Genomic DNA, 22,314 nt, shown 5'->3' on the forward strand with positions numbered 1-22,314 from the left:
TTTCCAGACTTAAGGCTTATCCGCTGGTGTGGGAGCCAGTGGTGGGGACTGACAAGGGGAGCTGGTGTCTGGGGGCCAGAGGTGCCCAGAAACGAGAAGGAGAGAAATTATACACGGAGACAAAAGCAGGATTCACAGATAAGCAGAGCAGCTGAGCAGTCAGTCCTCTTGGCCGGCAGATGCTGAGGAGACACGGTTCCAAGACCCTTACGATCTAGCGAAGGAGCTACAGCTTGACACAGAAAGAAACCACAAATGAGGCCCAACACATACGAGACCAAATACGTGTCAGCACCACGGTGACTCAGGAGACGGCTGGAGCTGGCCTGGCTGGATTTGGACAGCAAAGAGAATGAAGAGGGCCCGGCGGGAAGGCGGGGACCCCCCCGGGCCGCAGGCTGCAGAGGCCTCCTGGGCATGAACACTGCTGTGATTAATTGGACCCGCTGATGGACCCTCGCGTTCTTCCCAGCCCCTCACGCACACAGCGCTGCACCGATTTCCCCTGCATTGCCAGTGCATCTGCTGGCTGAATCCCCAGATGTGGAACTGCTCACTCAGAGAGCGTTTTTCAGGCATTCTTACCACACTCTGTACTGCAGGGGTGATTTTTTTCCACTAGGTTCTCACCACCTTCACCGGGCTAAGACGGCCCCCGGAGGGGTCCTCCGGCCCTGCCCAGCTCAGTGATATGGTAATTTGTGCCCTGATGGTATATTTGAGGAAATGTAGAGAAATTATGGTTTATCAGCTTAGTCTAACCTTTTCAAATGTACTAGGAAGCCTCGGCAGGTCTGTGAGCTCCACACTGACTCTTAAATAAGGGAGCAGTCTCTTTTTTATGTGCTGTGGGGAAATGTTCAGGTTTCCAAATAGACTGGCGTCTACACGGCTAGTTTCAAAGTGTGGGGAGGCCCTGGCCGCTGTGTTGGTTAGAGTGTCTCCCCTAAACCAGAAGTTTGTGGGTTCGATTCCCAGTCAGAGCACATGCCTGGGTTGCAGGTTCAGTTCCTCACTCAGGGCACATACGAAACGCAACCAACCAATGCTTCTCTCTCACATCGATGTTTCTCTCCCCCTCTCTCTTGCTCCCTTCCCCTCTCCCTAAAAATCAATAAGCATGACCTCAGGTGAGCATTAAAAAAAAGTGTCCTCTGGCAGTGACCTCCACGTCCCCAGGCTGAAGGTGGCGGATCAGGCACGAGATCTGGGCTGAGCTGTGACAGCCTCCCAGACTTTGCGGCAGTACCAGCCCGTCTTACCTGGGGGACCCTGCCTGGGGCACTCTTTCTCTCGTGACGTCAGCATCACACAGAAGTTTGCGCCTGTTTTCACGTAGCGTCTGTACCTCGTGATCGCAGCCGAGTTTGAGATACATACATGCCATCCAAGACCAGCCCTCGGAGCTAATCCTTAGACACCGTTTCACCTGTGTCGGAGAAGCAATCAGCACTGTTGACTCGGAGTCAAAAGGAAAAAAGCCTCTTACCGACGGGGAAACATCGCAAGCACAAGGCTCTGACCTGTAGGCCGGACAGGATTAGACACACTCGATTCGGGCAAACCCCCGCCTCGAATGTTGACTAGTGAGACTGCAGATGCCTGTGTGTTTTAACATGTCGTTTGGCCCAGCCGCCAAACTGAGGTCTTGTTACATAAAACAGCCTGCGCTGGGGGGAGTTTCAAACCTGTTAAAGTTAAATCTAGAAAGCAATATTATTGTAAAACTTTACATTCTCATACAGCAAAATGCTCACTCCCGAGGTTTCTTCCAGACAAAATAAGATGCGTGTTATTGGGAGTGCGGGGTGACGGGAGTGAGTTTTGTCGGTGGCGGTGGCGAATTTCGCTGCGGCTGTTTCATTTAACTAAATGAGGGTTCGTGGGGGTTACCGTCTTCTAAGCCCCACGAGCAATTCGGGGTCGCGCCGTCTCTGGCACACGAGCGCACTGTCAGTCGGTGACCACGAGTGCCGCCAACCGCCCAGCGTTGGTGCCAGGAATGCCGTGGTACCGCCAACTGGGTCTTCTGGCTTTGGGGGCAGCGCATGGCTCACAGCTGGTTGTCACACCGGCAGAGGCGACAGCACCCGCTAAGAGACCGCAGAGAAGAAAAGGCACACGTACCGGCCCTCGCCTAGGGAAGAGGAACAGACTTTGGGCCCCTCTGGTGCAGCTCAGTTTTGAACTAGAAACAAGTCACTACCTCAGCAGCCGACATGTCTTACAACCCCGTGTGACTGTCCAGAACAGCACTGTCCCACGGAACTTTCTCAGTGGCAGAAATGTGGCCGGGGGACTGAATGCAAATTTTATTTAAATGTATGTAAATTTAATACAATTTCATCCATTTGAATGCTCCCTTTATCTGTGTATAGCTAACGTCCTTACTGGGCAGCACAGCTCCAAGAGAACCACTTTTCTGAGCCTTTATTTCTCCGTGGATCTCTCTGCCCCTTTGTAAATCCAAAAATGGGAACTGCAGATACAGCAAGGGCCCTTGTTCTCCCAGCCTCCCCCCCACGCCCCCCGCCCTGTCTGCCATTCCCCCTTCCACCCAAGTTCTCTTCAGTTTTCTAGGGCCAAATATTATTTCTAATAACAGAGCTTTCTCACTCCAGTTATAATCACAAATCCCTCTGGGGAGAAAGTCTTGTAGTGAAACAAATGGCCTAGCCAACGGGTTGCGAAAACGACTTTTCACAAACTCTGTGGAGGAGACTATAGCAGGAGATGAAGTAAGTATCAGGTTGGTTTGCGTAAGTTATCACATGTGCCCCATGAGCTTCAGGGCCTGTTTTGAGAAGGCTTTTTTCACTGCTCCCAAATAACGGACAAATTGTTGATAGAATGAGTGATCGAAGGAAGGGCCCGTTGGCAGCCTTTGGAGCAGGGAGGCCTCTGCAGGGAGGAGAATATTCATCAAGCCTTCCCGAGAGCAGGAGGAAACCCGGAGAAAAACAAGCTGCTCCTTCATGTACAGGGCAGCTCCTAGAAATGTCGCCCAAACTTTAATGTGCATGCACACAACCTGGGGGATCTTGTTAAGATGCAGGTTCCCATTCAGCAGCGCTGGGCGGTGCTAAAGCCCTTGGTGCAGAGGCTGCACTTTGCAAGTGAGGCTCGAGGCCTCAGTGCCTCTGAAGTCCACAGACACAGACCATTGGGAGCACCTGGCAGTAAGCCGCCAGTGCCCTGACTCCCAGCCCTCACCTGCCTGCGAAGGGCTGGGTTCTCTTGAAATGATCATCCTGGGACTTGTCTCCTAGCAATTCAGCCATGTTTTATAAACTTGCCTTCTTCCCAAAGTTGCCAGGACCCATAAACAGGTAGGACCATAGCTCTGAGAGACCAGTTATGAGGCAGCCGCCTGGGTAAACGTGTCTGTTCTGCCAACTCACACTGGCCCAGAAAGGGGCTGCTTTGAGGCTGAGGATGGTGGGGCCCCTAGGAGGTCACTGTGGGCACAAATCTAAGCTCCAGCCTCCAGTCTGTAATTTCACCAGTAATGATGTTGATGTTTTCATTTATTTCTTCTTGTTTCCTACTCTCGCGCACTTAATTCAGCCTTATCTGGAAATGAAATAGATATAATTTGCCCTCTCAGACTACGTTATCTTCATCTATAAAGCAAAGATAATGAAGCACCTACAGCTGTCAGCTTTGAGAGGCTTAAGGTGGTGTCGGGGGGGGGGGGGCGTTACCATCTCAGTACCACAGGCACTTACCTCTCGCAAGCTGTTTGATTACAGGTACTTGATGTCCGTTCCATGAATAAGTAGAGACCAGCCTCCAATAACAACCTCCCTCTTGACCTCCAGACCCAAAGCCTGTTTGATATTTACACTAGCAACAAACATTTCATCTCTTCTCCAAAATCAGCTCCCCCACTGACTCCTATCATCACCGTTGCCCCCGTCGGAGACCGCTCACCAGGGCCATTTCCACATCTGTATCCAGGCACTGACCATGTCCAGCTCTGCCTTCACAAACCCCTCGAACCCCTGTCTCCCGTCTCCACGGCCTCGACGCCCCTCACCGGTCTCAGCTCCTGCATTAACGTCTCACCAGTCTCCCCGCCTATTCCTTTTCCCTTTCCCTTTTTCCTTTTCCCCTTTCCTTTCCCTTTTCCATCCCATTACAGGAACTGGTCCGTCTTTCCCGAGCACCACTGGAGGTATTCAAAACAATCCAATAAGCAGTTCCAAAGACATTCTTTTTTAAAAAGCAGTGGCAACAGTGTTGGAACAGGGCCTGGCTTCTTAGGGCGACACTTGGGAAAAGGCCACACACATGCACCCTGGCGCTGATGAAACTGCCCACAATCCATGATGGGGCTTTACAGCCACGTTGCAGGGACGGTTGGCGGTGCGGACCCTGCCACAGCCACGCTCAGGGAGCTCGTGCCGGGGCTGATGCTGAAGTGCTGACAGCCCAGGTGATTGAGTGACTTACGTCTCAGGTTAGATGAGCCTGTCTCTTAAAGAGGTTTTGTTTAGGTGTGTATATATATATATATATATATACATGCTGAGGTTTTGTCATCAAGCAAAATCATTTTTTTAATTTCTTTATTATCTGGTAGTGATCCTTTCTAAATTTTTTTAATTTATTTTTTTATTGATTATGCCATTACAGTTGTTCTATTCCTCCATTCATTCCCCTGCACCCTACCCCCCCATCCCCACCGTTACCCCCCTTTAGTTTATGACCATGTGTCTCAAGTTCTTTAGATTCTTGCCCCCCCATCTATTTTCTATCTACTGTCTATGCTACTTATTTTCTGTACCTTTTCCCCCTGCTCCTCCTCCCACTCCCCTGTTGCTAACCCTCCTTGAGATCTTCATTTCTATGTTTTCACTCCTGATCTAGCTGTTCTTTTAGTTTGCTTTTGTTTTAGGTGTGGTTGTTAATAACTGTGAGTTTGCTGTCCTTTCACTGTTCATGTTTTTTATCCTCTTTTTCTTAGATAAATCCCTTTAACATTTCATATAATAAGTGCTTGGTGATGATGAACTCCTTAAACTTGACCTTATCTGAGAAGCACTTTATCTGTCCTTCCATTCTAAATGAAAGCTTTGCTGGATAGAGCAATCTTGGATGTAGGTCCTTGCCTTTCCTGACTTGGAATACTTCTTTCTAGCCCCTTCTTGCCTGTAAGGTCTCTTTTGAGAAATCAGCTGACAGTCTGATGGGGACTCCTTTGTAGGTGACTGTCCCCTTTTCTCTTGCTGCTTCTAGAATTCTCTCCTTCATTTTAATCTTGGCTAATGTAATTATGATGTGTCTTGGTGTGTGTTTCTTTTGGTTCACCTTCTTTAGAACTCTCTGAACTTCCTGGAAGTCTATTTATTTCCTTTGTCGGATTGGGGAAGTTCTTCATTATTTTTTCAAATAAGTTTTCAATTTCTTGCCCTTCCTCTTCTCCTTCTGGCACCCCTATGATTCGGATGTTCTATTGTTTAAAGTTGTCTTAGAGGTTCCTAAGCCTCTTTTCTGAATTCTTGTTTATTCATTCTGTTCCTGCTGAATGTTTCTTTCTTTCTTGTGCTCCAAATCATTGAGTCTCAGTTTCCTTCCCTTCACTGTTGGCTTCCTGCATATTTTTATTTCATTTTTCATAGCCTTCACTTTTTCCTCTATTTTGCAACCATACTCAACCATTTCTGTGAGCATCCTCATTACCAGTATTTTGAACTGTGCATCTGATAGGTTGGTTATCTCTTCATCACTTAGTTCTATTTTTGGTTTTGATCTGTTCTTTCATTTGGGCTGTAGTTCTTTGTCTCGGCTCACCTGTCATGTAGTAAGGGGCGGAGCCTTTGGTATTTGCCAGGGCAGAGCCACCCAAGTACTTGCGTTGTGATGCTGTATGTGGGGGAGGGGTCAGAGAGAAACAGTGTCACTTGCTTCACTTTCGTCCAGCTCTCAGTCACTTCCCTCACTTCCCACAATTAGATTGTGCTTTCAGGTGCTGATTCCTGGGTGGATGGACTTGTTTACATTCTAGGACCATGTGGGTCTCTCCAATGAACTCTCCTGTGGAGGCTGGGAGTTTCTTTCACTGCTGCCTCAACCCCCGCAGGTTTTTACAAGCAGAGATTTTGAGGCTTTTTTTCCCATACTGGAACCCTGGTTTGCATGGTCTGTCTCACTCCCCAGTTGTTCCTCCCAGTTTATCCACACGCAAATGTGGGACCCCACGGCCCTCCAGCTGCTGCCTCACCCGCCCAGGCCTCCAGCTACCACCTTGCCGCGTCCTCTCTGCCCCAGCTCCCCATCTCCGCCCCTCCTACTGGTCCAAATGACTGTTTCTTCTTTAACTCTCTGGTGGTCAGACTTTCATATAGTTGGATTTTCTGAAAGTTGTGGTTATTTTTAGTTTTTAAATTTGTTGTCCTTCTTTTGGTTGTGCAAGGAGGCAAGGTGTATCTACCTATGCCTCCATCTTAGCTGGAAGTCTCTGTTCTCTCTTATTCTTCCACCAGATTTTATGACCCAATTATGAACTTTGGAGACAGGCATTGGATACCTCTAAGGATGTTAAAATACTTCTACACTAGATTTCTTAGGAGAGCAAATCCTAAATCTGGACAGGTTTCCTTGACCTCTCCTTCCTCGAGTAAAGACTTTTAAACACTAAACTTCCTGTAGTTGGCAGGTCTGTCCATTTTTGTTGGGGAGCAGGGAGTCCTTCCTGGAGTACTGGAGTAAGCCTCACCCACATGTTCGGAACAGCTCTACCCTTAAAGTATCCCTGCAAAGGCTACTCTGGGACACAGAGTAAATTGTTTCATCTTCCAATGTATCCATGATGCATCTCCTAGAGGTAGGCCATATGCATCACTCCAAAAATCTGGTCCAACTTCTGTTTTTGAGTCACTTCATTATACCAGGATAATTTTTTAGCCCATTCAGCCAAGCACTCTTGGTGGGAAGCGGGGCAGGTGACTGGTAGAAAGGAATGGCAACTGTTCTTCCATGAATTCAATTTTAAAGATTATCAGTACAAGATATATTCCCAAGATATAGAAAAGAACATCCGGATTATTCATGAGTCAAGAATGTAGATTTCACCCTGGCTGGCATAGCTCAGTGGATTGAGCACAGGCCTGCGAACCAAAGAACCACACTTCAATTCTCAGGGCACATGCCTGGGTTTCAGGCCAGTTCCCAGTAGGGGACACACAAGAGGCAACCATACATTGAAATTTCTCTCCCTCTCTCCTTCTCTTCCCCTCTAAAGTAAATAAAATCTTTAAAAAAAAAAAAAAGAATGTGGATTTCTTTAAACCTCCAATTTATGTCAGTTTTCCAGGAGATGAGTCCCTCAGCTTTATTAGGTGCAGTAACACAAAGGGTTGTTTTACCTAAAAACAAGTAAGTGTTCTGGGATTAGTCTGCTCTGAGATTTCAGATCCCACAGTGGCTATTTATGGCAGAAAAACAAGAGCTGGACCTTGGACTTGGCTTGAACATTAATTTCAGTATTTGGTCAAATCTGTTCCCATCATGAGATTTCAGGCACCTCATGGGCAAATAAGAGTTTATTGCATTAATTACTTAGTGTTCCCTGCTGTGTTTTGCACACCTCTCTAGGATCAATAAACACAAAAACAATAGAATCTAATTAAGAACTTCTGCTGCTTATTTCAGTCGAAAAACCTCAGAATCCGATAATGGACAGCGACTCACTGCACATACAAGACTTGGCCACCACCAGCCTGTCCCAGGCCCAGGTGGGGCTGGAAGGGTCTGACCAGAGACCAGGGAGCGCTGCGGACTTCCCAAGGGGAAGGCATTCCTCACACCTCGCAAGTTTAATCTAAATGGGCAGTTCTCCATTTGGGGGATCTCAGGGTTCCTCCTCACTTTCAGAAACTGAGGATCCCCAAAATCTTCTATGTGGATCATAGCTATGGATATTTACTGTAGTAGAAATCAAAACGGAGAAAGTGTTTAGATATTTACCTACAAATTCACTGTAAAATAATAAATACTAGAGCAGGGATAGACAATGTTTTTCTGTAGGGACCAGGGACATAATTACTTTAGGCTCTGCAGGCGACATGGCCTGTGTGACGACTGCCCAGTTTGCCCTTGTAGCGTGAAAGCAGTCAGACGGCAAGAAATTCACACAGGAGTATAGCTGTGTTCCAATACAATTTTATTTACAGAAACAGGCATGGGCCGGTTTGCTGGAAAACAAGCCTCGAAAGGATTGAACTGATCCTCAAGAAGTTAACTATCTGCTGGAATAAAGCCTGCTACAAATAAAACAAAGCCAGCAATGTAACATTCGCAATGTGTACCAACCTTTGTAGGTTCTAGACCAAAGAACTGGAAAATGGCCGGGATCCAGGAGAAAAATCGGTCAATAGAAATAGAACCAGGAAAAAATCCTTATCTGCTAAAGTGTTTAGCAGATAAGGAGTGCAACCTATTATAAACATGCTTTATGTGCTCAAGAATGTAAAGGAAAATATGAATATAAAAAACAACAAAATGGGACTGCTAAGGACAAAAATATAGTATCTGACATGAAAATTTCACTGCAAAAGCATAACAACAAATCAGACACTGCAGAAAAAATCAGCAAACTCAAAACACTGCAATATGATTTATACAAAATAAAGAATGAAGGAGAAAAACAATAATTTTTAAAAGGAACAAAGCCTCAATAACCTGTGGAGTATCAAGCAGTCTAAGATACACATCTACCCCAACCAACAATATAATACCTATAAAAACCCACATTAACTATTAAAATACAGAGAGGTTAAAAGTAAAAGGGTGAGAAAGGATAATCCTGCAACCACTAATCATAAGATAACTAGAGTAGCAACATCAATATCACACAAAGTAGGTTTTAGGCCAAATGCTGCCAGATATAAAGAAGAGCATTTCATAATCACAAAAGTGACAATTCAGCAAGAAAATGTAATAATCCTAAATGTATATACAGACAAAACTTCTCAACAGAAAAACAAGAACTGAGACATATGCAAACCCACAATTACAGTTGGTTATTTCACGACACCTCTCGGCAATTTACAGAACAAGTGGAGAGAAAAAGCATTTAAAAATATAGAAAACTTGAGTTCTGCTTATCGACGTGACCTCCCTAATTGGCATTTACAGAACATTACAGCCTGCAGAATACACACTTCATGTGCACAAAAAACACTCCCCACCACGGACCACGTGCTGGGGTCATAAAACAAGCTTCGACAAATTTAAAGGGACTGAAATCATCCAGAGTAGGTTCTCAAACCACAATGGAATTAAATTAGCAATCAATAACAAACAATTAGAACAGTGCTGTAGAAGAAATATAATGCAAGCCACATATGTAATTTCAATGTTCTAGCCACATTTTTTAAAGAGAAACAGGTGGACCTAATTTTAATAATACATTTTATGTAAGCCACCATTATCAAAAATTCATTCATTTCAACATGTAAACAATATTTTCAAATGAGTTTTTTTTTCAGACTGTCTTCCTAATCCAATAAACCGCTTACAGCACACAGGAACGTGAGCCAGCCACACGCCAATGCCTGACTCGTGCGTGGCTTGTGGCTGCCGCACCGGACGGCACAAGCCAACACAGCAAGTTAACAGATGTTATAGGTGATAACCTTAGCATCTACACAGTACTAAGTTGTATTTTTTTCCCCAAAGGAAAAAATCTTGCCTTGAGATGTTTAGGCCTGTCTAAAAAAGAAAAATGGTTAACATGTTTATCATCAAGGTTGCTAATTTCTCTTCAAACTTTTACTCCCTTTAAGAAGCTCACTACTGCAGCAAAGCCCGTCCCAATTTTAGCAGCAGTTCTCAAATCGGTCTACAGCTCACTCATTCCATGAGGACCTGTTGGCTCCTTTAAAGTTGCTCTGTTCTTAGAGGTGTCAGATACCCCATTGCCTCCCTGATTCTTCCCTGCAGACTCAGCACACACGGGCCTTGTGCCTATGGGTGGTTCATCCCCACCAACACGTATGTTGGAGCTCTCGGGGTTGGAGAGCTTGTCATCTAGTTACGCTGTAAATGTTGTTGGGGGGGGGGGGGTCTTTGGTTGTTATATTCCAGCCATCACCACCATCCTAGAACTTAATTTTGTAAAATATATGCATGTATTGCTGGTAAAAATAAAGTTTTTTAAGAGATAATATTGTTGAACTTCCCTCCTTGTCTTTATCTTTGTCTGAAAATGTGGAATAAAGGGGACCAAAGAAATAATGTAGGACTGTAGGAGGGGTAAGGAATAAGGAAACACTTCCAAGGAATGGCCTGAACACAGGAAGTCCCAGGGCAGAGACACAAAAAGTTCCATGGAAACCCCAACACTGGCCACCAGGACCACCAGATGAAATAACACAGCTCTGAATGGTGAAACGGCACACATGCCCAGAAGATTCCCCTAAAACTAAAACCAGAAAGAGTCCCCTCACCATAGCGAAAAGGAGCTGTTAATGGCATTAAAAGTGGTTCCGGCACCAACTTCATTCCTTACTTAGCCGCTAAGAAAAACTGAGGCTTCAGCGTGACTCTGGAAAACAATGGTCACCGGGCCAGCTACGGACCCACCCTCTTGCCCTGCTTTGTGGTCCTGGCGTTGTAACTTACAGACATTCCTCGTTTGCCAGTGGACACGGTTCTAGGCACTGTGGCTCGGCGGCACTAGAAGGACACTGCGAGGGGAAGGGGCCACCTGTCTCCAGAGCTAACCCTGTGGCTCCCTCTGAGTCACTGTCAGCCCGTGACTTTGGCCAGCGATGGGTGAAAGCCAGCAGTGCATGTTCTCCAGGGTTCTGCTGGCAGCCCAGAGGCAGCTCCCCTCCAAGTGTCACTGGCAGCCCAGCAAGTGACCTCCTAGGGAGTTTCCCTGAGGCCCTGCCTGCCACTTCACACTGTGGCCCCTCAGCAAACTTCTGCACCCAGTGGGCCACACATCCCCTTCAATGAGATCTGTCTCAGCCTTGCGGGGGGGAAGGGCTCTTCCAAGTGCACCCCTCCCTCGGGTCTCTGTCTACAAGCAATGGCGGCTCCCCACAGCTGCTAGTCCTGTGTTCTTTAGAGATGTCCTGGCCTCTCTCGGTGGCTAATCAATTCCCTGTTACTAGTTAATAATTCTTCACATTGAATTCTCCCTGTTCAAACTCTGGTAGGGTTGCTTTCTCATGAATGGATACTGAACCCTAAATGATACCATAATCATTTGTAAAGTTTAAAAGAGGATGTATATTTTCTAAATCATTAAGAAAATTAAAGCCAGGAAATTAAAGTCCACTCAGGAAATGAGAGGAACCAGTGAGAAAGCATGAAACATGATCACAGAAGACCGAAGTCAGTAATTAACATAAAGCAAAAAACCTGGACTCCCCTGACAAAATGCACAGACTCTCAAAACAGGCTGAAGTATAAAAAGACATGCTGTTTAAGAAACAACGAAAAATTATATAAAAGTTAAAAATAAGAGGATAAAAACCAACTTATCAAGCAAACAAACAAAAAAGAAAAATATTCTAATATCCAAGAAGTAAAATTCAAGGCAAAAACATAAACTGGACTAAGAGTAACTTTCCGGACTAGTAAGGCTTCCCTATACACTGAACCTGACAGACACGAGCGTGTGGGTGCTATGTAACAGCACTGAAATACACGGAGCTGAAGCACTGGGCAGACATAAAATTGAGAGAAATAACTGTATCAGGAGACTTTAAGACAACACGACTAGTCTATGGTAGTGTACAACCAAAAACAAGAAAATAAAACAGTAATAGTGTCATTAAAGTGAGTGAACAACATGTGCTCACCTGTCCCACACACACATCTACAGAACACTTTTTAAATGCTAGGTCCCCAAACCTCAGTGAATTCTACAGAGCAGTAAGCCATGTTTTCTTTCTACAAGGTAAAAAAAGCCTAGAAGTAGTAAAAACTGGGGGGGGAGCCAACAGAAATGTTTTAATATTCTTAATAAACCAAAAATTTAAAAAACAATAATAAACTACCCAGAAAACAAAACATATCAGCATAGCTGGAATGTGAATATATTTGAAATGAGATAAACAAAAGCCTTCAACATATTCATTTGTATACAAACAAAAATATAAGCACAACTCAGAAAGTTACAGGAAAAAAAATCTAGAAAAAACAAAAATGATAAATGTATGATGAGAAACTAATACAATATCACAGTTGATAAACAAACCCAAATTGGTTGTTTTGAAGTGAAAAAAGATAACCTTTAGCAAGCCCAGTCCAGGAAAAATAAATAGAAAAAAAGGTAAATTTCTTAGAAGGAACAAACTGAGAAATAGAAATTTATTTTTCATAAAATTCTCTAATAAACACACTAAATTTCAAAAAAGTAAAGTTTGCTAGACATGTGTTACCTAAATTTAGTAAATAATAAACACGACTGAAAAGATATATTTGAAAACAAATTTTACAGTTACTTAAAAATAGATGACATACTAATCATAAAAGAAACTGAGTTACCGAGAAATTCCTTCCAGAAAGGGCTCTGAACTCGAGTTTTATAAGCACCATCCTTCAATCTTTCATGGAATAAAACGCCCCTGGCTTATAATATAACTGCTTGATGCACAGAAAAATGCATCCAGTCATCCTAACTGCTTCACAAGTTAGCAAATCCCAGTCCAAACCTGGGCCATAGCCAGAAGACCAAACTCACTCACGAAAATGCAATTTTCCTAAGTAAAATATTAGCAAATCAAATTTCTAGTACCAATAAGGCAGTCACATTTTAGGAAGAATGTGTTCCAGAGGACACCACATATTTTGAAACTAATTTCCCCCCCAAAATAATGTAAAAGTAGGGGGTGCATGACTGAACAGCAGAAGCCCACAGTTGCCGCAGTGCTTTCCTTTGAGACTGCTTTTTCTTACCTCACCATTATTTCTACTCTTTCAAAAAGAACCCTTGCTCATAGTGGTAGTTTCCTTTGGTCTTTATCCCACTTAGTTTCTGTCCCAAAGTTACTGAGACTTGAACATGCTTTTCAACACTAGTTTTAACACTGCCATTTAATGAACGCCTTGTAAGAGAACGTGATACATGTGAACATGAAACTCGTCACCAAAATCACTCTCAGAGCGGTGCTTCACAGGACGCTAACAAAGGCTGGCGGCACGTCTGCTTACCAGCCAAAGCATGTGGCAAAAGCATGAATACTTTACAAATGCACCGAGCCTACCGGATTTGACATTATGTGATTCTTGTTCATTTTTTAGGCTGTAAGTATACGCATTACTTCAAATTTTGAAATGAAAATGAGTCTTTACTGTTAGATCAACAATTTTAAATCTGTGTAACTCTAGACTACATAAGATACAAGTAAACTATAAATGGTTTTTTAAAGATTTTATTTATTCATTTTCTTAGAGAGAGGGGAAAGGAGGAAGAGAAACATCAGTGTGTGGTTGCCTTTCATGCGCCCCCTCCTGGGCACCTGGCCCACAATCCAGGCATGTGCCCTGACTAGGAATTGAAGCAGCGACCCACCTTGGCTGGCAGGCCAGCACTCAATCCACTGAGCCACACCAGCCAGGGATGTAATCTTTTTTTTTCCCTTAATCTACCTGATTTCAGGTGTTCAAAGATGACCTATCGCTGGACAATCTATTACGTCATCGACAGCACGCTCCCTCTGGGGAGCAGGCCCACACCCTTCTAGCCCCACGGGCGTGCATCTTTACTGTTCTCCCCTCATCTCTAAGGGCGGCCATGAGGCTTGCAACCCTTACCTGCAGTGGGGAGCAGTGGGCAGCAGCAGCTCATCCGGGCTGACCCCCTGAGCCTGTCTCCAAGGCCCCCTTTCCCTGACTTCCCAGGGAGCCAGAGCAGCTCCGCCTGGGCTCTCCTGGTGCTTCTTCTGTGCTAAGCACTTCCTTGTTCACTGTCCCCACTTTAATAAATGTACTCTCAAAATCAAAAATGTGCATGTATGTGTATGTGCATGTGTATGTAATCACAAATCAAATGAAGAAAATAAACTATATAATCGCCTTAACTGATACCCAAAAAGCTATCTGACAAAATTCCAGGGCCATACCCAATTCAAATTCTTTAAAAACTAAAGATAGAGGGAAATTTCCTTTCTAGATGACTATCTGACTCAAAACAGCCAGCCTGTGTCTAAAGGTAAAACACTATGGATGTTTAATGGGAACTATGGATGTTCCCATTCAAGTCAGAAACAGAACAAGGATGTCTAGTATCATTGTTATTATCATTCTAAACATTTCAGCCAATAAAGCATGCAATAAAAATTAAATAAAAACTATCAGATAACATCAATATTCACAGATATCAAAGTATTTTCCTAAGCCTATGCAAAATTACTGGGAAAAAGAACTAGAATTAAGAAGATTCCAGGAAAAGGTAAATTAATGGTCTGACCAGAACAACTGCTGCTCAACTCTTTCCACATCTTCCATCAGGACCATTTCTACCCTAGTCTGAGGACGTGGTGACAAGATGTTGCTGAAACGCTTCTAGCCCTGTCGTTCCTTTGCTCAGAAGGAAAGCTTTCCATCACAGAAGACCCAAACTCCTTACTCCAGCCTTACAAACACGGCTCCATACAACCCGGCCTTACACAAATGCATTCTCGACACTCTGGCCACAGCAACCTTGTTGCTCAAACACACCCTTGTGCTGCTGGTTCTTCACTTTGCTGGCATTGCGCTTCCCCTGAATCTCACATGGATGGCTCCTTCTAAGATGTCAGTCACATCCTGTTTTAAATATTACCTCCCTAGAGAGCTCTTTGATCACCCAACCCAAAGTAGCCACCCAGTCACTATTTCCCATCCCCCCATTTTAGTTCCCTCCACAGGAAGTTCATGACCTGATACTTCTCCCTGTATGTTTATCATCTCCTCCCACACATGTCACCTCCATGAGAGCAAGGACTGTGTCTCAATAACCATCCCACTCCAACCCTCACAAATGCCTGGCACGTTTAAGAGTCACTCAGCCAACACTTGAATTTTAGTGTCTGTCATTCTCAATAAACAGTAAGCTCTACAAAACAGGACCCATGGCCACCCACTCTGCTCACTGCTCTATTGCCAGGACTCTGACACTAGGTGTGGAGTTAACAAACACCTGATGAATGAATAAATGAATCCCTGCCTTTTAATGGAGGGATTCATTCATGAGGGAGGAATTTCATTTCATTAAGGAGGAATGAACCCCTCCCTAATATTCTAAGATTGGGTGAATTTTTTCAGTGAGTCCAACACATGGTTGGCCTCTACTGATCCTGTAGCCAACCAATACTGCCCTAAATGACTTCACACGGATTGTTACAGTTAGATCTCCCCACCTCTACCCACCCATCCCCAAATTCTACATTTGTAATTGACTTGTTAAGATAAACACAGAGCTTTAATAAAGTCTGATAACCTTGCTGAAATTAATCTTTAAAATACTTTTGTCAGTAACTATTTACAAGAAAATAACAGGTCAAGGAAAATTAAATCTTTTGAGTACTAGTCCATTAACTACATATGTAAATAGGTGGGCAGAGGAAAGACCTTCCCTAAAATTATATTGAAAAAAAAAAGAGGTATTAAAAAGTTAATCTATCTTGTCAGTACACAGACAAATGATCATTCTATGCTAAAACAGTAAAAACTAACAGCCACAAAAGGATTGCCACTGAAGGGTTTCATTTAAGACACTGGATCACCATTCTGATCACCGAAGAGCCAGCGTTAACTGTCACATACCACACACACTGGCTGGTATGTGGGCACTCTTCAGTACCCAATTACTTCAAACAAAAGGCTGCATTCTCAATTTTATCTTTTGTTTTTATTCAAGAGTATCCTCACAGGCAGCACTTGAAAATCACGCTTTTAAAATAAAGGCCAACCAAAAAAAGTTGCCAATATGACACTGTTTAACGAATGATTGTCGTCATAATTTAAACCCCAAAATGTCCTGTGGAGTTAAAGTCTTTATACATAGATTGGGTAAGATCGATATCATTTAGAATAAACAACCAAACCCCACAGATCATGGGGGAATTTGTCAATGAAGATAAACATCAGGTTCAGCCTTCCGGAGTACGAAAACCAGCACTTAATTCCTCCTGTGACAGAACACGAACTGCGCTTCACATTTTGGACTTTAAAGTTTCTTTCTCCAGCAGCAAATCAGCAAATCTTTGCTGAAGTTCCTTTTCTCTCTCCTGTTGTCGCTGAACATCTTCTTTTAGACACTTAAAGAGACAAAAATATTAAAATAATTATTTCCTATGTAAGCAAACTGAAAATTAAAAAGATTTCATGGTACTTCACCACCGTACAGCCGAGTTCAGTCATGACTCTCGGAGACAAGTACAGCCCAAAGAAAAACCAGAATAGCGGCTACTAGTGCTATAAAACAAATACTACTACACCCGTTCTTTGGTCATGGGACTACCACCTTTTTGTAAAAATCTCTGCTTCTATCTCAAGTAAACAAGCCATTACTGTCCTATCAATACCCACAAATGCACTTAAGCCCTGCCTGCACTTAATCTGGGATGGGGCTATCATGCACACTTGGGAAATACAGCTAATTGTGACTAAAGGAATTTGATGCAATGGCCTAATGTACCCAGGAGAGCTATATTAATGGAATACAATTAGGTTAGTTTCAGGGGGACAAATCACAAGGTTTACTTACTTCATCAGGTATCGTTACACAAAACAGAAAATTAGTAAAGGAAAAGCCTGTGTATCTACCACTGGCCCGGTCTATCCATCTACACCCAGGCAACTCTAGATCAGAAAAGTTTAGGCTCTCACTGAAAAAAGTCAGACAGCATCAGCTTCAGAGGATAGCCAAACAGGAAAGAAATTAGAAAAGGAAAGCCCTGGGTAATTCTTTGCAGCTCTCTAGGCAACGCTGCAAGGCACTAATGTTACCTCTAGCCTCCGGGGAATAGCTGAATCTTCGTGTTTCTTCAGTTCTTCAAAAGTGCGCAACTCTAAGTAAGCCTGCTCAATTTGGTCCCATAAGTCATTCAACTGTTTCATGAGCCCCATAGCACGAGACTGGTAACCCCCAAGCAAAATTTTCATCTTCTTTTCCATCTTTGCAGCTCTCTTGGCTTCTGTCGTCATGTGACCTCTGTTTATCTAGGGGGGAAATCACACCAGCACATGTGAGCACAGCAGCTAAATAACTGGACACAAGGGACAGTACTACTTCAGAGCAAGACTCTGTTCGAATTCCTTTTCCTTCTGCTGCCGAAGCACAAAATTAGGCTTAAGAAGAACCCATCCTGCACCTTGAGGGTTTCCCAGGTCAGTCCTAAACAAACTATTTATCATTTCACAGTATGGAGAAAGCTAATCTTCATCGCAGAAAACTGCTCCTGCTGCAACATTAACCTGCACTGGTTTTGGAACAGGCGGTGACTCACCTCCACCACCTGTATCTCAAAAGTGTATTTCTCCAATATACACGCACATTTTTAATAACTGAACATCCAATAACGTACCACAGCTTTGATCAAAACATAACCCCTCAAACTATAAAATTACTGGATTATTTTTATAACATAAAATCCCTAAATTTGGCATATGACACGTTAAAGAGAGAGACTATCCCACTAGTCAATAGAAAGTTTCTTTCTGAGGAGTGAAAAGACAATATAAAATTAAGAAAAATGACAGTTTTCTATTAAATATATTGAGCACAGGTGAGCTGCCTCCTCAGATCATTCTAAAATTAGGGGGGGAAGTTAAAAATGTACAAACTCACAAAAGGAGAGGGATAATTAATAAAAGAAAGATTTGAACAAAATTCTAAAGCACAGGAAGGAGAAAGCCCCAGCTCAGAAGGTCCAAGGAGGGGAAGAGAAGGGGACAGGTGTGCAATGCAGAGTCCCCCTGGCGTCACCCCATCCCTGGGTGTATATTCTGTAACCCACGAAAGAAGCACACGCCACCTTTCAGAGTGATCTGCAAGCGCCCGCTTTCCACATGCAACACTTACAACTGTGAGGTCAAAGCCTTAGGAGTTAACTATTAAATCTGTGCCGACTGCCCTGTGTGTCTGTTCCTTCTTCCCTCCCACCTTCCACTTCTTTTCTTTGCCCTCCTTCCCACCTCATTCCCTCTCGAACAGATGATGCCATCAAGTGATATCCATAAGCAACCAAAATTAAGTAGCTTCAAGCTAATGGATCCCCAAATGATACTCTGTAAGGCTCATAATAAAGAGGCTGACAGCACCCTATAACAAGACAGATGACAAGGTAAATACCTTTTTTCTCTGAAACAGTAAATGAGGGGTATGGCAGTAATTAAGCGGAAATGGTACCAAGAGAAAATGTCACATGCAAAAGGATGATATGAAAACTGTACACCAGATGTTTTTAAATATTTAGAATATAATTAACAAAACCAATATACAGGTTTCCATGATAACTTTGAAATACCCACTTCAATGCATAATACCTGATTTAAAAACAAATATGCCAACCTCAACATTTTATGTAAAGTTAAAATATGTAACATCAAAAATAAAAGTGTTCCTCAAAATATAAAGTACACTTCTACTGGAAAAGTATTACTTTATACCTTTCCATCTCCAACTAAGTTTATTAAAAGTCAAATAAGCTTTGGAAAGGGGGAAGAAGGACGTGTTACATATGTGCACCTTAAGAAGTGAGATTAATCTAAAATTAATTTAAATGGCCCTGGCTGGTGTGGTTCAGTGGCTCCGGTGCCAGCCTGCGAACCACAGGGTCGCCAGTTCAATCCTAGTCAGGACACAGGCCTGGGTTGAGGATCAGGTCCCTTCTTGGAGGTACACAAGAGGCAACCACACACTGATGTTTCTCTCCCTCTCTTTCTCCTTCCCTTCCCCTCTCTCTAAAGATAAGTAAAATCTTTTTTAAAAATAAAATAAAATAAATTTAAATAGAGCTCTTTAAAAACCAGTCGTATCTTCAGCATTTTGTAGGTTAATTAGCTTTCATTTCTCTGTAATTCACTTGAATAAATCCAAGACTAAGTAATATCCTTTATAAAGGAGCCATTTTCCTCTAATAGATAATAAATCAAAGTTCCACAGCAACAATGTATCTTCTAAGGACACACTTAGGATGAAGTCAGGCAGCACCGTATAGAAGGTAAGAAAGAGTAAGTCACTCTCTACCCAGTATGGACACCCAGATGTTCTGAGCTGATGCAAATTACTTAACCTCTATGTCTCCATTTCTCTACTTGTAAAATGGCAGCCACTGCTAAAAGTTATTATGCAATTTAAATACGATAATGAAGCCCTAGCCGAGTGGCTCCACTGGTTGGAACATCATCCTTGTACACCAAAAGGCTGCAGATTCAATTCCCAGTCAGGGCACATACAGGAGGCAAATGATCAATGTTTCTCTCTTCCCACCCCACCCCCAAATCAATAAACATATCTTCAGGTGAGGATTAAAAATACTAATACTAATAGTAGTAATAAGATAATGTACGTGAAAACCCTTAGCCACCCAGTGACTGGCACAGAAAGCAGTCAACAATGGATGGCTCTGATTACAATTGTTTTATAAGCACCAAGAGTTGGCACATCTTGGCTCTCCTCTCAAATAGACCAAGGGATTGAAAATGAGGCTTTAAAACCTTTAAAATTCCAGCTTTAATAGGAAAAAAAAAAGGAAAAGAACTGTTCCTTACTTAAGTGAGCCCCTGAGTGCTCCCGGCGGCACCCCCTGAGGACCACCAGGCCAAGCACCTGGCAGGAGCCTTTCCAGCACCAACGAACTCTAAGAACTGCCTGCGGGGCTTTGAAAATCTACCAGCGCCAGTGTCCTAAACCAACAGACCCTATTTGAATGGCCTCAGACCTTTGGATTTTTAAAGCCCCGCGATGATTCTAATAGGCAATCAGGATGGAGAATCCTGTTTCAGCCCTTGTTGTTACAGAAGCTAGAGAGCGGTCTCTCTTAACTAGACCCACCAAAAAGTCCTCACTGCCAATAAGTAAAAAACAAAACCCATGGCCTACATCAAGTTCCTTATGCTATAATTCATCAAGTTCTAATACTAACATCTGATACTCTAATTACATGTGGGTTCAAATACACATTCCAAAAACCTTAACAGCATAGAACTTCAAATTAATACACAGTTTTTTGTTTTTTTAATTAGTTACACAAATTATCATTTTCATTAGTAAGATAATTCAATTACCTACATGCTGCACTCCTTGGATATTCGACTTCTAATCTGGCATAAAAACATAGTACTCTCAGAAAGTGTTAAGCCATCAAGGCACATTCGGTATGACTGGTAACTTGTACCGGGGAATTACCACCTCCGACACGGTTGAGTCATTTATTATTCCCAAACTACCAAAGATTTTAAAACTGCAAAGTTGCTAGCTTCCATTTAATGCCAATGATTATGTTTAATTTAGCTCAAGCTTTACATAAAACCTTCTGGCTCAAATATTTTGCTAGGATTCCAAGCAAATATGGAAATAAATTACACTAAAAGATTTTAAGTATAAGAAAAAAATTTAGTCTGCTATATAAAGTTAGTCACTAAAAGTATAAGGAAATGGAACACAGCTTTTAATACTCCATTTCAGCTTAGTTATCTCACATCTGCCATCTGGTCATTACAATGTGAAGGAACGAAGGCACTGAAAAGCACACACTGGCAGTTACACAGCAGTCGTGGGGGTGTAAATGCTGGGTAGGGAATACAGTCAATAACAGTGCAGTAGCTATGTTTGGTGTCAGGTGGGAACTGGAAATATCGGGGTGGGGGTAGGGGGAGAAAGTGAGGTAAAATATGTGACTGTCTGACCACTATGCTGTATACCTAATACAAATTAATACTGAGTGTAACTGTAACTGAAAAAAATGTTTAACGTAAAGGAACGTAGCTGTATACTTCATAAGATGCTCAACCTATGACTGCTCCATACTTCAGGAGATGCTTGGAGCTGAACTGTGAGCTGCAGACGTCTGCTTTTCTGAAAGGCGGTGCCTCTGGGTGGTGTTTTCTGAAACTGGCCTGGTTTTGTTACAGAACAGGGGAAGGCGGGGTACAATATACTATTACCAAAAGGACGCCACACTAGGTTCACATTGTCCTCCGCCAGGAAAAAGACGTCTCTCAAAGCCAGAGATTTGTGAAAAGGAAAGGAAGTATTTAAAGCTATACAGACTTCAAGCAGTAACTTAATGTCTTCATTAAAATATTAAAGTCCTGCCCTGGCTGGTGTAGCTCAGTAGATTGAGTGCAGGCCTACGAACCACACGATCGTGGTTCAATTCCCAGTCAGGGCACATGCCTGGGTTGCAGGCCGGTTCCCTGCAGGCCAGTTCCCAGCAGGGGATGCACGAAAGGCAACCATACAATGATGTTTCTCTCCCTCTCTCCTTCCCCTCTAAAGATAAATAAAATCTTTAAAAATATATATATATTAAAGTCCTTTAGGATACCCACAGACACACACAGTCCTTCCTGCTCCCTCTGCCCTAAACAACTGGGGTACCATGTCTCAGGAAAAGAAGTAGATTCGGGATCCCAACACCACCAGCTGTGTCAGCCAGGATCAAGCCGGGTGGTTCTCCTCTGCAAAGCTGTGGGGGTCTGCCCTCTGTCAAAACTGCATGGTTTTCCCCTTAATGGTCACTGTGTCTCCGTTTAAATACCTGAGCCAATCCTGAGCCAATCCTCCCCTGCAGCCCCATTTCTGACTCCTCCCACAATTGGCTACACTTGCCAGCACTCCCGCATTCTTCCAGTTTACTGGGCTGCCACAGTGGATCTGAGCAGGCGTGACCCATTGGCCTGGAGCCAATCATCTCCAAGCTCTCACGCAGGTGCTGTAACCAGGGGGAGTTGCCTCCCAGTTATATCATCGGTGGAAGTCACTTCCATCCCCCCCCCCCACCGGCTCAAGGCATGGCCACAACTATTTAATATATCTATGTAATCAGTTAAAGGTTATAGATATGTTAAATGACCATGCCAGAGGTTAGCTGCAAAGTTATTGCTGTACAAAACAGCTCTGCACATTACTGCTGCATGTGTCCCTTCCCCCAGCTCAAACCTGTGGTGGAGGGGGAGGGGGAGGCCATCCTATATATCTTTTTAATATTTCCTGGACACCTTGAGTTCTGGACCCCATTCCAAACCCCTTTTTGGGGCCTCCCTTTTTTAACTTGCGATGTTTGTCCTTTATTTTGTTCTTTATATTTTGAAAGTGAAAAGAAATAGTATTGAGTCCATTTCTTCTTGTTTTTTAAATATTTG

At 43.3% G+C, this 22,314-nt stretch overlaps 1 protein-coding gene across 1 annotated transcript in view; it reads right to left on the reverse strand.

Moving 5' to 3' along the window:
• Positions 1-8,150: 8,150 nt before the first annotated feature.
• Positions 8,151-22,314, reverse strand: part of CDC5L (cell division cycle 5 like) — a 61,656-nt gene continuing 47,492 nt past the window's right edge. Inside the window, exons 15-16 of the mRNA XM_037142594.2 lie at positions 16,954-17,166; positions 8,151-16,262 (exon numbers count right to left, since the gene is read on the reverse strand). Of these exons, the coding sequence (XP_036998489.1) occupies positions 16,158-16,262; positions 16,954-17,166 (318 nt within the window). The 3' untranslated portion in view covers positions 8,151-16,157. The remainder of the gene's footprint in view (positions 16,263-16,953; positions 17,167-22,314) is intronic.

The sequence above is a fragment of the Artibeus jamaicensis genome, unplaced genomic scaffold (genome assembly GCF_021234435.1).
Source record: "Artibeus jamaicensis isolate MK-2021 breed Jamaican fruit bat unplaced genomic scaffold, CSHL_Jam_final contig_484, whole genome shotgun sequence".
Lineage (NCBI taxonomy): Eukaryota > Metazoa > Chordata > Mammalia > Chiroptera > Phyllostomidae > Artibeus > Artibeus jamaicensis.